This window comes from Bombus huntii, chromosome 9 (assembly GCF_024542735.1).
Source record: "Bombus huntii isolate Logan2020A chromosome 9, iyBomHunt1.1, whole genome shotgun sequence".
Classification (NCBI taxonomy): Eukaryota; Metazoa; Arthropoda; class Insecta; order Hymenoptera; family Apidae; genus Bombus; species Bombus huntii.
Genome location: NC_066246.1, coordinates 529646 through 542554, shown reverse-complemented (window position 1 = coordinate 542554; position 12909 = coordinate 529646). Strand labels below are relative to the sequence as shown.

Genomic DNA, 12909 nt, shown 5'->3' with positions numbered 1-12909 from the left:
TTTATTATTTCAATATGTGCTCAAGATATTGCCTCTCAAACTCAATACATTTATTTAGTCATAAAACTAATGCTTGTCCATCTTTATTGTATCCAAAGAAATATTTGTATAATCATTGGAAATACATTTTCATGTTTACAGCCATTGTCAGAACATCTTTGTACACGGTATTTTTGATCATGCCCTACATCAGTGGGATAAAAGTACTTCGCCGCATACTCGGTATGAGAAAAATTGTACATGTACAAAATAAAAATATACAAAATTCAAATTTTAGCAGAATTTACGATATTCTTATTGCTGAAATATAAGTTGTATAATAAAATTAAATATCTCCTTCAGAAAATAAAACGTTTTTAGGAATCGTACGTAGTTCAATCTAAATTTTTAATTTATTGCAATCTAAAATAATGAAATTTGGAGCTTCCCAATAGAGTATTATTTATCATCTGAACTACGATTTTTTGTCACCTGCATTCTTCGAATAATATATGTATATGCATTAGATATGTTCCATATTTCATGTACGTATAGACAATTTTATTTCGCTTTTTATATTTTGTGCCGTCAAACACAAAGCCGAGAACGCATGGTAGCGATATACATAAACATATGTATATAACATATGACTATATATATGACTGGTTTATATCGAATTCACTACTATCGATTCTATCGTTTGTTGTTGAAGAAAAATGGCAGATATCTCGTTCTCTAGTCGTGCATATTGTAAGATCATCTTACACGCTGCTAAATATCCACATTGCGCAATAAATGGATTGTTATTAGGCAAACAAAATAGTAAAAGTGACAGTAAATCTGTCGAATTACATATTGAGGATGTAATTCCACTGTTTCACATTTGTCTTCATGTCTCACCTATGGCGGAAATTGCTTTGACCATGGTAAATATTTAAATATGGCATAAAGTTCACTTTACTTAATTAATATATGGTAACAGATAAATTAATTTTTATTTTAATGAATTATCTAGATACAGTATATTTAATAGATTCAACTTATGAAGTAGTTATGTAAAATATTAAAAATGTTGTTACACGAGTATTTATCGTTTCGAAAGTACTAACAATTTTTTACAAGTTTATAAATATATCTTTTATAAACTTGTAAATATATTTTATCACAACTATTTTAGTTTATATCGTAAGAAACATTTTAATCATTTAAAATCTTAATCATTATAAAATTGTTTAATATGATTCAAATTTCTTTATGATGTAAACATTAAACTAAAATGGAGAAAAAATATTTTCAGGTTGATCAATATGCTATTAGTAAAGGTTTAGTATTAGCAGGTTACTACTTAGCAAATGAAAACATAAATGATTTGAGGTAATTTAATCTTTTATTTGAATTTTTTAACAATAATTTAATTATGCAACTTTTAATACAGTACAGATAAACCTGCTCATAAAATAGCGGATAAAATAGCAGAAAATTGCGGCAATACTTTACTTGTAGTGGTAAGTTTTGTAAAAAATTGAACTAAAAATTGTCTTATTATCTTTTTTTCATATTATTAGGTGGATAATAAAGAAATTACACTTGCTATGAGCTCAAATCCCTTGAGAGTTTCACAATTTGTAGATGGCAAATGGAAGCTTAAAGATGTAACAGAGTAATTAGTTTGATATATTTAATATTTGTTTCAAATAGTTTTTAATGTTTATTGTTTAGATTGATACACATTGTTTTGATTTTTACAGTATATTATATGATAAAGGAGTAACTCATACAGATGTATTATACTCCCTACTAAAAGCAGAAGAATATAGAAATCTTGTTGATTTTGATAATCATCTTGATGATATTTCTCTTGATTGGCAAAATTGTAAGCTTAATAAAACTATAGAAGAGTTTATGGACAAATATAAATAAACACATTTAATTAAAATGCAATTTTATGAGAATATAATTTGTAAATATTCTCAAATACACTTAGGAACATTTAATGTAAATAAATTAATAAATAAGAATGTATTTTAATATATTGATGTAGAAATATTTATCTCTATCAATTTTATGATGTACAAAATAATACTAAGAGCAAATTATTTACATTTATATTTTATATGCATATCTTTATATATTCTATCACTCTATAGTTATTATTATAGCTATTAATTTATTATGAATAAAATTCAAAATCAGTACAATCATACAACATTTTTGAGTTAATTTCTGGTAAATGTGTTTAAAGCAAATATATATATAAAAGCAGTAAACACATCGGTTTTATCCATTGTTGTATTTTATAAAACACTTTTAATTCTTTTTATCATTTGATTTTACTTTTTAAGACCTATATTATTTTTCAATCTTTTGAGTCTAAAGCAATTAATTTACTCTTTATATAATCAATTTTTTTTATTTTTAAGTGATTACTGAAAATGATTATGTTATATTTATTACAATAGTAGAATTTAGTAATAAAATTTATTTGGACATACATACGTATATATATTTCCTAAATTATCGCCATAAATGAATGGGAAAATGATAAAAAAGTGAGCCGAAAAGTGCGCACTACTAATTATCGCCTCTACGTTCAGAGTTCGTACCGGCCATGAAGATATGAAGATATAATACACAAGTCATATGTCATACATATGTTACCGTGTAAGGGATACGATATGACAATAGAAAGACAACGCTGCATAGAGACCCTTTCCTTCAGTCCTTGTCTAATCAAGAATGCAGACTAATACCGTTCGCCGGTAACCGATCGGTATACACATACATATTTTCAGTGCGAATGTGCATGTGTTATTAGACAAGGACACAAGGAGCCTCTATATTCGTAAGAGAGCTTAAGGAAATTGTTGAAGCTGCAGGATATGATGAAAATAAATTTAGAAGTTAATACAAGTGATACGTCTGATTTGTATACAAAACAGGCTTATGAAGTAAATGTAATAACTTTTTTTATGGTAGGCACAGCATATCATATTTCACAGCTAGGTGACTTTTCAGATATCGGGTGCTTCCTACTTCTCTATTTGCTTTGATTTATGTTTTTCATATGTTTTGTATAATATAATAATAGAAAATGAAAACGATGAGTAGCATGTAATTTATACTAAATATCAATAAAAGTCCTAGTACTTATGGCTAACAGTGTATGTTTGCTTTAGCCGTGCTCCATGTCATGTACACATTTCTCCTCCGCTACTCATCGATACAAGCCACCGACGCATATTTCCCAACCCGGACACAAAATAAGCGATCCACTAACTACTAGAGGCCCTTATTCTCAGTATCCATTTTTTGGCTGTATTATGCCTAGAAGTATTGGTGACCCTCTATTCATCTTTGATTAAGAACCTTACCCCCACCACAGAAATCGCCAAACGTGTGTATACGACCGTGCTACCACTGTTTTTCGATTGTTCTACTTGTCAATTGTCAATTTAAATTTGTTACGACTAGTGATGTGCTTATGTATAACAGAAACTGAACAATTTATTGAGACTATCAGAAAATATCCATGTGTATGGGATAAAGACGCAACGGTGTACGAAGACAATGAATTAAAAGGAAAGGCCTGGGAACAAATTGCAGCAAAACATGGATTGCAGAATGGTTTGTATATTCAACCCTTTTGTAACACAGTGCAAAAATTCTGAAAATCCTCCTATAACGCGATATTGTTGTAACATTGTTTCTATATAGCAAGATTTAATAAATTTGGACAACCCTCTGAGTTGTACTAACCAACTGTGTTATAGGAAGCTTGATGACTGTATTTTACAATTTATACAGTAATTATACTATAATCTAAAACTGTACATACTTAGTCTTAATACTATATATTTTTCTTAACTTATGTTAACACAACAACTTTGTTTTTCATAAAAATCCTTTTTAATACATCTACATAGCCTGCTTACTTTTTCTAAACTTCTTTAGTTTAACAGACCATATCAATGGTCATATTCATGTAACCTTAAACTTATATGATTAGTCTGCCAAGATATGGCACCAAAAAGTAAATTAAAGAACTGCATAAATATATTTCTTACTTGAAAAGCATCTGCACTGGCATTTTTACCTATCCTACCAGATTGGATTAGCTGACAATGTAATATTAAGAGTTCTGATTGTTTCACATCATATTTAGAAATAAGGGGTTTTCTGTCATCGAAGAATTATGTAGGATACATGTGACCTTCACGATCTTGACAACTGATTCCACATTATATTTAAAGGAATAATTATAATATACTTGCAGCTTTGTACTAAAATCCCGAAAATATTTTTTACACAACTATATAATAATAAAACTATTTTTGTATGTTTTATACTGCATTAATTTCGTCACACCATTGTAGTAATGATGGTAATAATAAAAAATTTATAACTATTGACATTTGTTCAAATTATGCATTTCTACTAATCTTGGTGCGCCGGTCACCGGTGACCCCCATGGTATTGAACGTGTTAAGCTTTAAATACTATACATCGGAGTGTTACTACGTTACTAAACGACTGTCTCCGCTGTAGTATAGTCGTCGTCGACTATCGAGTAGCCAATGACGCAATACGAAAAATATTGAGCTGCAATATACTGTATATATGCATATATACATGTGACATACACATATAATCGATGATCAATCTGATCGGACGAATAAGAATATAAATAATTAAGGATATAAGTAATTTGTAAAAGAAGATCGTAAAAACTTAAACCGAAATTTGTTACTTTTTCCAAGAGTTATTGGAATTATATAATACTTCAAATTATATTGTATAATACATTAAATTATAATAGTTTTAAATGTATAACATTTCTTGTTTTATAAATTGTTTTTTGTTTTTTGAATTTGTTGATATATGTACATAATAGCATAGTACCTGTGCATAAATGTTATAGACTTCTACAGATTTTTAGAAGGCATGTACATCAAATTGATTACTTCTTAAGAAGTATATGTACATCAGGAATCAAAGGCTACATCTTTGCTGCATTTTTTATTGCTTATTTTAACGCACCTCCTCACATTTAAGCTGTTTGGATTTGAGAATTGACTTTAAATATTGTAGTAGTATATCGTGAAAACTGGATAGACAATACTCAACATAAGTTCATTCTACTTAACCTTACATTCAATCGAGGTTAAGTTACACATGTATTATATTAGCTTTATTTTAGTATGACGTGTTTATTGAAACAATATAAATTCGAGTGTCGGTGAGCTATTATTTAAGATATATATATACATATATATATACATATTGTGATTAAACTACTCAAATTTTTTGTAATATTTTCATGGTATATATCTATGAAAAACAAAATATTTTCATAAGATATTAGTCACGATATGTAAAATAATTAGAAATTTGTTTTATATAAACAAAAGTTATATTTATCATATGTTACTTATCTAGGGTTAGTTCAGTTTTGAACAAGAATAATCGATCTTATGGGAAAAATTACATGTTCGATAATTGTCCTGAAACTTGTTGGAATTCTGACGCGGTAAGGAAATCTTTTTTTGTACTTTCCTCCTATATTGTTATGTATTAATATATTCCTTACCTATTATTTTGTTTTAAAGTAATACATTTTGATGATGAAGTGATAAAATAAATCTTTTACAGTTTTTTTAAGTTATACTTAAAGAAACATATGTATTAAATAAATAATTCTTACATATATTATTACTACTAGTACATATTGTATGTTACAGGGAACTCTTCAGTGGATAATTATTGAATTTGAACAAGAATATAAAATAAGTTCATTTGAAATTGAATTTCAAGGTGGATTTGTTGGCAAAAATTGTCATTTAGAAGTTGGTAATAAAGAAACTAAATTTCATGAGTCGTTTTATCCAGAAGACAAAAATACGATACAAATTTTCATTTTGACAAATCCAGTAAAAGCAAAAACTTTTAAATTTGTATTTAATGAAAGTACAGATTTCTTTGGTAGAATTATTATATACAAATTATCTTTACACTCATAAAATATTGTAGCAAGCATTATTTTTTACAAAAAATAAATGTAATTAAATATTACATATGTCTTTTTGACTAAATTTTTGATGTTGTAAATGAAGTGAAAATTGATTTAAAAAATAGATATCTATAAATAAAGAAAAGATGAGGAAAACATTATAATTTAATTTCCGATCTCATTTATTTTTATATAAAATTGTTCTTATAATTTATTTTGAATATTTAAAACAGTGTGTATTTAAGATAGTTTATATATTCTATTAAATAATAATTAAGTTTAATCATTTCTTAATTATAAAGCTACATTTTGTATGTTAATGTATTAGTTTTACATGTAGTATATATAGAGATATTTATATCAATTTATATCTCTTAAACCCCAATTTATATCTCTTAAGTAATGAAAACTTATAATAAAATTATATATTTTGAAAAAACTCAAACATATCATTTACAGACTTCAATACCATCATATTATGCACACACAGATATATATAGCAATGACAGACGCATTAATTAAATTACAAAATAATTATATTGAAAAGGAAAATATCAAATTAACACAAGTTATCTAAAAGTCTTAGTTGCGTTAAGAATATCATAATTTCTGTTTGTAAATATTATAATTTATGTACAACAATCTTGCACAATGTGCATTGATATAAATTAAATCAGCTATTCAACTTAAACCCTGGAAACTTTTTTTTACTCTATACTCTATGTGATATCATAATACTATACACTATATACATACATAACTAGTGCATATTTATACTTTTTGCCTGTCTTTTATTTTAACGTTTGTTTTAGTATAACGTGAAATAGTACAAAAAGAGAAACCATGTTAGATCCGTTAATTTCTTTGCAAACTTTGTTTACAACAATGAGTCATGAAAGAGACAAACCTATGTAAAAGACAGGATTGAATGAGGTATATTCTTATACTTGTGATATATCAGTTAGCAGAAATAGCTGGTCCTAATTGCCTCATTAATTTGTAACATTCTTGAAGTCTCTTTCTATCACCTACCCTCTCAAGAGTTTTAGCAGCTTCTGCAAGCATGCCTGCACGTTCTCCAGGAGAGGCTAGTAATAGTGGAGGTAGATGTCGGCAAGCTAAACATAAAGCTACCGCATGTTCTCTTTCTCCAGTATATTGATCTTGCGAACGATCTTTTCCACAGATAATTGAAGAACGTGAATTTCTGTGATGTAAGCTACGGTCTAACAATATTTGAGTTTTCACTGGTGTTGCTCCCGCCATTATACGTGTTGTGGCTTCATAAACAAATACTCTTGCTAAAGTAGACTAAAAAGTACATGACAATTGTTAAAAATAATAATTAACTTATAAATTATAATATTAAAATATATATGTAAACTTACTGGAATATGCTGACATAATTGTCTCAAACAAGCTAAATCACGTTGAAAACCTCCAAGAGATATATTTGTAGTTAATTTTTCTAAATCATTATCTAATTCCTGCCAAAGTGTAGTTCGCATTTCAAGTAACCAATCACAAATCCACAATTGAGTAAGCTAAAAAAATAATCAAAGCTAATAAGGAAATTATTATTAATTTTGTAGATTTGATTGATTTGTTGGATTCAGGAACTGTTAAGTGCTATCTATTCCCAAGAAAAAGTTTTGATTCCATTTTCTACCATCCTGTAAAATATTATAAGCCAAATTCTCAGAAATCATTTCATTTCTTTTTAAATTAAGGACAAAGGAGTTGCTAAATCATCTGGTATGTAAAAAATTTTTTAGGAAAACTATTATACATAGGTAAAGAGGACCCCTTTTCAAATGAAGTGAGATATTAACATTTCTTTATTCGAATAGCTCTTATTAAATGGAATAATATTTAACTTGAATATTTTTTTACTTTGCACAGTTAAAGAGCTATGGCGAAAAATACATACTTCTTTTAAGAGAAACTTCAGAAGGTAAAAAGAGAAGAAAGGAGGGGAAAAATATGTATATAAATGTATTCTAAAGTGAGAATTATTTTAATAAATGTTTAAAATGATGTCTTTAGATTTCTAAACACCTATTAAGTCTTTCATAAATACTATTTTAAGCATTTTATAGCATTAATGAAATAATCAATGTATGCGCAGTAAATACTTTTATGATTATATTTTCCTTCATTGTAAGAGTACTATCACTTTATATTTTATGTATCAGCATATTAAATATTTAATCATCATATAAGAAGATGATTAAATAATAAGGTTCATCTCTCTAAAGAATTTAAAATTAACATTGTTCATAAAATATTTCAAGAAATTACCTTTCTATTATCAAACAAATAGGTAAAAAAATATGTTTATAAAAAGCTCTAAATGTACCTAGAACTGCATTGAATTATTTATTAAATCTCTTTAATTGTGCAGAATAAAAAGAATTTTTTCAAGTAAATGTTACTCTGTTTGATAAGAGTTACCTAAATAAAGAAAATGAATACCTCATTCCATTTAAGATAAATGAAGGAGGCTGCCTTTAAACTTTTCTTAGTAGTCTTAAAAAAATGTATTGCACTTCAAATGATTACCCCTCTATCCTGTTTAATTTAGGAAAGAAAGAAAATATCTACAATAGAGAAAACAGTCTATAACATTTTATTTGGTCTACCCTATATATATATATATATATATATATATTTATCTATCACATATGACGCTGAGACCTGCCACAGAAGTTGCACTGTAGAAGTATTGCATAGTTATATTTCATGCAATGCAACTACAATGCACACTTGTAACAAGTAAGCAATTGCATAAATATATACTATAATATACTTAAAGTTACTACATATATAATTTATTATTTGATCATTTTCTTTTGTTTTATGAAAAAATGTGTAATGATATTCATTTTGAGAAGATAAATAACATGAAAAACAGATTTTTCAAAGATCATAAATTTCAAAAAATATAAAAAGAATTAAATATTTTATTTCCGTATTCAAATCATATGTTATATAATTTATTACTTCATAATTTCTAATTTCATTATCTATGTAAAATAAAAGCATTACAAAAAAATATAAGTAATTATAATAATTTTTGTATAAAAGAATTGAATATATTAATATATTATAAACATAATATTTAAATATCTTACCAAAACGTTTTGGGATGACTGTTGCTTGCAATTATAATAAACCAAACATTGTTCAAGCAATATTCCTGCCTGATCAATAAAACGCATAGAGACTGATTTAGTAGTCGCTTTTGCTGCTTGCAAAGCATTCAAAACAACATATGGCAGTGGACTAATACTGTTATTATTATTGCAAAGTTGGTAACATTTTTCATAAGGAAATTTGCTTTCAACAATGCTCCATGCTTGTGAATCGTCTTCTTTCAATCTCCAACATGCTGCTACATATATAACTGCTCCCCACCATAATCCAATTTCATCTTCGCAATCTAAAACATTAATTCACCAAATTCTATTTATTAGTTAAAGAAAAAAAAGGAAGGAAGAAATTTAATGCCATCCAATACCACCAATGAACTCATTAAACAAGATTTTATTTAAACTTACGTGTAACTGTAACTTTGTCAGTACATAAAAATCCAGCATCTATTCCAGCAGAAGCCATAATAGTTTGTCCATATTCTAATATTGAAGATAAATGAGCATCTCCAACAGTACCGGTTAAAATACGTAAACAATGTCCGATTAAATAATCTCTATATGCACGTGAAGCATATGATAAAGGATCAGCTTTACTAGTTTGAGAAGTAAATTCATTATCTGGTTGTTCTCCATATTGCCATTTTTGAAATGCTAAAAATTTAGCTCCTTCATCACTCATTATCCACTTTAATTTTGGTGGAACTGCACATGATGATAATAAAGTGCGCGCCTTGCCCAAATAATATTTATGAATAAATGGAAATAACGAGTGCTTGAAACACAATGCAACATTGATATATATTTCTGCTAATAATGATTTTGGAATAGTTTCTCCAGTGGCTTCTGCATAATTCACTGCAGAAAGAGCAAGATACAGAGTTCCACTCTTTGATCCTTCTGATAAATGTAGACATAACATATGCTGATAAATAATAGCCATTTCCATAGCTGATATCTCTGCTTGTTGTCGTGTAGTTTTTTCAGAAAACCATTTATGAGTATACAAAATCCATTTTCCAATCCATAATTTATGAAGAAGTTGTCTTATAATTTGCCACATAGTTGCAAGCCAAATTTCTGCGCGTGATGACGGATATGGTCGGCCTAAGTATTGCAAACATTGATGTAAATCTCGGCATGCTTGACTATATTCATTCTTCGATATATTGAATTCTGCTTGACGTCTCCATCGATGAAGTTCAAGGAAAATTTTACTGTCAGATGGTAGTATTGGATCACCATATAGCAATAGTCTGCAAAGTCCGCCAATTAAAAGTATAGCATTTGTTAGCCATAAAAACACATTGCTCCACATTGGATTTTCAAGATCTGATTGATCTACAAAAAGGTTAATAATAGTATTACTCGTTATACATAGTAACATATATAACAATTAGTATAATGTGATAACATTATTATTATTATTATACTGTATATTATAATGTAATAGCATTGTAATTATTATATTATGATACCTTGATAATTAAGAATTGTACGACCATCCAATTTTGTGTTTATATAATCAGAATTGAATCTTCCAACATTATTTATCAAAAAACCTAAAGGATTAAATGCTAAAAAGAGGAGCATAAATCCACAAATCGTAAGCCTAGTATGATCTCTCATGCCTTGATTTGTAAGAACAGATGCTGAATCAACATTTTGTAACAAATCTGGATCATCTTTTATAGATGAAGGAGATTGAGGAGATAATGGTGCTGGTGCTGGAGATAAAGATGATTCACTTGAATCTGATCTAGGTGGTGTAAGTTCACCGCATACTAATAAATCGCGCAAATTTTGCCTTTGAGCAGCCAATTTTAACGACATATTTTCTGCTTTTAATCTTGCATTAGAATTTTGAAGAAACCTAAAATTTTCATTGTTTCTAATAAAAAGTTTCGTCAATTTATAACAAATATTTTAAAAGTCAAACACATATTAACATAATATACCTAATATAATCAATAGTTTTTCTCAAAATTGCTGATTTATTCAGTTTAGCATCTACTCCAACAATGATATTCTTCAATTCAATGATTTTATCATTAATTGATGTTCTGTAACGTCGTTCTATGGCATTATGAGCACTACGTTTTACTTCTTTTACTCTTGGTACACCTATATGTGTATTTGTACTTAATCGATTAATCTGTACCTTATCAGTATCTAATACAACTGGAATACCTGAATAAAAATTAGAATATAACAAATTTAATAAAAATTAGGATATAATAAATTTAATAAAAATCTCATGATGTCATATATTCTTACCAGCAGTTAAAACTGTTCCATTAGCAGTATTTACTAAGGTATGTATCTGGTGTGGTACAGATGTTGAACTAACAGCTTGTGATCCCCTAGAATAAACAACTGATTCTGATTTTATAAGTTTAGCTGGTAAAAGCAACTGTCTTTGTTGTGTCACTGGTGCTATAGTTACAACAGGAGACTGGACACTGAAGTTTAGGTTTTGTGGTATAGCATATTGTGAACTAAATACTGTAGGTGCTGGTGTGACAGATATTCTTTGTGCTCTATTTTGTATAGAAGTTATATCCTGTAATTGTGGTCGTTGCTTTTGTTGTTGAGATTGTTGAGTAACACAAGGAACTTGTTGTGTATTTTCTGTTATTGCTGGAGCTAATATTACATTTCCACTTGGTACAGATTTGATAATATTTGGATCCTCATAATCATGAAATTCTTTAAAATCTTTTAGTTCTTTACTATTATTAAAGTTTAAAAAATCCAATCCCTCTGTATCCATGCCTAAAGGCTCTTCCAATTGTGATAATAATGCATCGTCGCTAAATAAATTTTCATTTTTCAACAATTCACTTTCACAGTTTGTAAGAAGTTCTGTAATAAAAAAGATTTAAGATAGTGATGTAACATATACAAAAACAAAATCTCTCTCTCTCTCTCTCTCTCTCTCTCTCTCTCTCTCTCTCTCTCTCTCTTTTCTGTCACATGTAATAACAAATAAAATAATATGTAATGATATTTTCATATTAATCATATAAAATGTTATAATTACATTAAAAAGATATGCTGTTGATTACAACTGTTGATATAAATTAAAGACCGTTTAATTCATTTCTAGAAAATAATTTGACTACAATTCTTTAAATAAGTAAATATATATAATAAACGATTATAATCATATTCTTAATTTAAAACAAATTTATTATTTAAAAAATTATATAAAATCGCATAAAAATCACTGAAAAATAAAATTATATAAAAACAAATGGGTAACAAATAAAAAATAAAAATAATATAATTTAAAAATATGGGGAAATTACTATTTCATTATAGCTTTTAAAACAAAATGATAAAAAATATTTTGATAAATATTAAATACAACATACCATCGATACCAGTTACTTCATTCAAATTAAAGCTGTCGTTCGATTGAAAATTAGAAAAATCGTTATCTTGTGTAGTAGTCCACCCTCCAGGATCTGCCATTGTGGCGTAATATTTGTCAAATATTTATTTTCACTAAATAAATTCAATGATTAAAACAAAACGAAGCACTGATATGTCAAACGTAATAACTAACAAATTACGAAGTCACCCGACCTTTACCGCGTCCAATCACAGAAGCTCTACAGATCGGATGATATTACGTCAGTATGTGTTGCTAAACTAACAAAATTTATTGTAGAATATGGACGGATTTTTATGAAAAACGTTACTATTAATATTTTTATTAAATCTTTTGATGAATAACAATGTTTATGAAATGTTTTATAAATAATT

General features: G+C 27.5%; 3 protein-coding genes across 3 annotated transcripts; 2 read left to right on the top strand and 1 right to left on the bottom strand.

Annotated features, from left to right (window-relative positions):
- Positions 1-655: 655 nt before the first annotated feature.
- On the top strand, positions 656-2011 carry LOC126869663 (ER membrane protein complex subunit 8/9 homolog). Its single transcript, XM_050626501.1, has 5 exons — positions 656-905; positions 1277-1353; positions 1415-1484; positions 1545-1639; positions 1728-2011. Exons 1-5 carry the CDS (start codon positions 696-698, stop codon positions 1897-1899), a joined length of 624 nt encoding a protein of 207 aa, XP_050482458.1. The 5' UTR covers positions 656-695; the 3' UTR covers positions 1900-2011.
- A 1598-nt stretch (positions 2012-3609) lies between these two features.
- LOC126869666 (nuclear receptor 2C2-associated protein) lies at positions 3610-6048 on the top strand. Its single transcript, XM_050626505.1, has 3 exons — positions 3610-5215; positions 5416-5506; positions 5718-6048. The coding sequence occupies exons 1-3, from the start codon at positions 5178-5180 to the stop codon at positions 5994-5996; spliced, it is 408 nt and encodes a 135-aa protein (XP_050482462.1). The 5' UTR covers positions 3610-5177; the 3' UTR covers positions 5997-6048.
- A 195-nt stretch (positions 6049-6243) lies between these two features.
- On the bottom strand, positions 6244-12755 carry LOC126869654 (sterol regulatory element-binding protein 1). The gene is made up of 8 exons (XM_050626485.1): positions 12516-12755; positions 11416-12003; positions 11097-11328; positions 10617-11011; positions 9547-10479; positions 9121-9428; positions 7375-7530; positions 6244-7297 (listed from the first exon to the last, which is right to left on the bottom strand). The coding sequence occupies exons 1-8, from the start codon at positions 12613-12615 to the stop codon at positions 6944-6946; spliced, it is 3066 nt and encodes a 1021-aa protein (XP_050482442.1). The 5' UTR covers positions 12616-12755; the 3' UTR covers positions 6244-6943.
- Between the last annotated feature and the right edge of the window lie 154 nt (positions 12756-12909).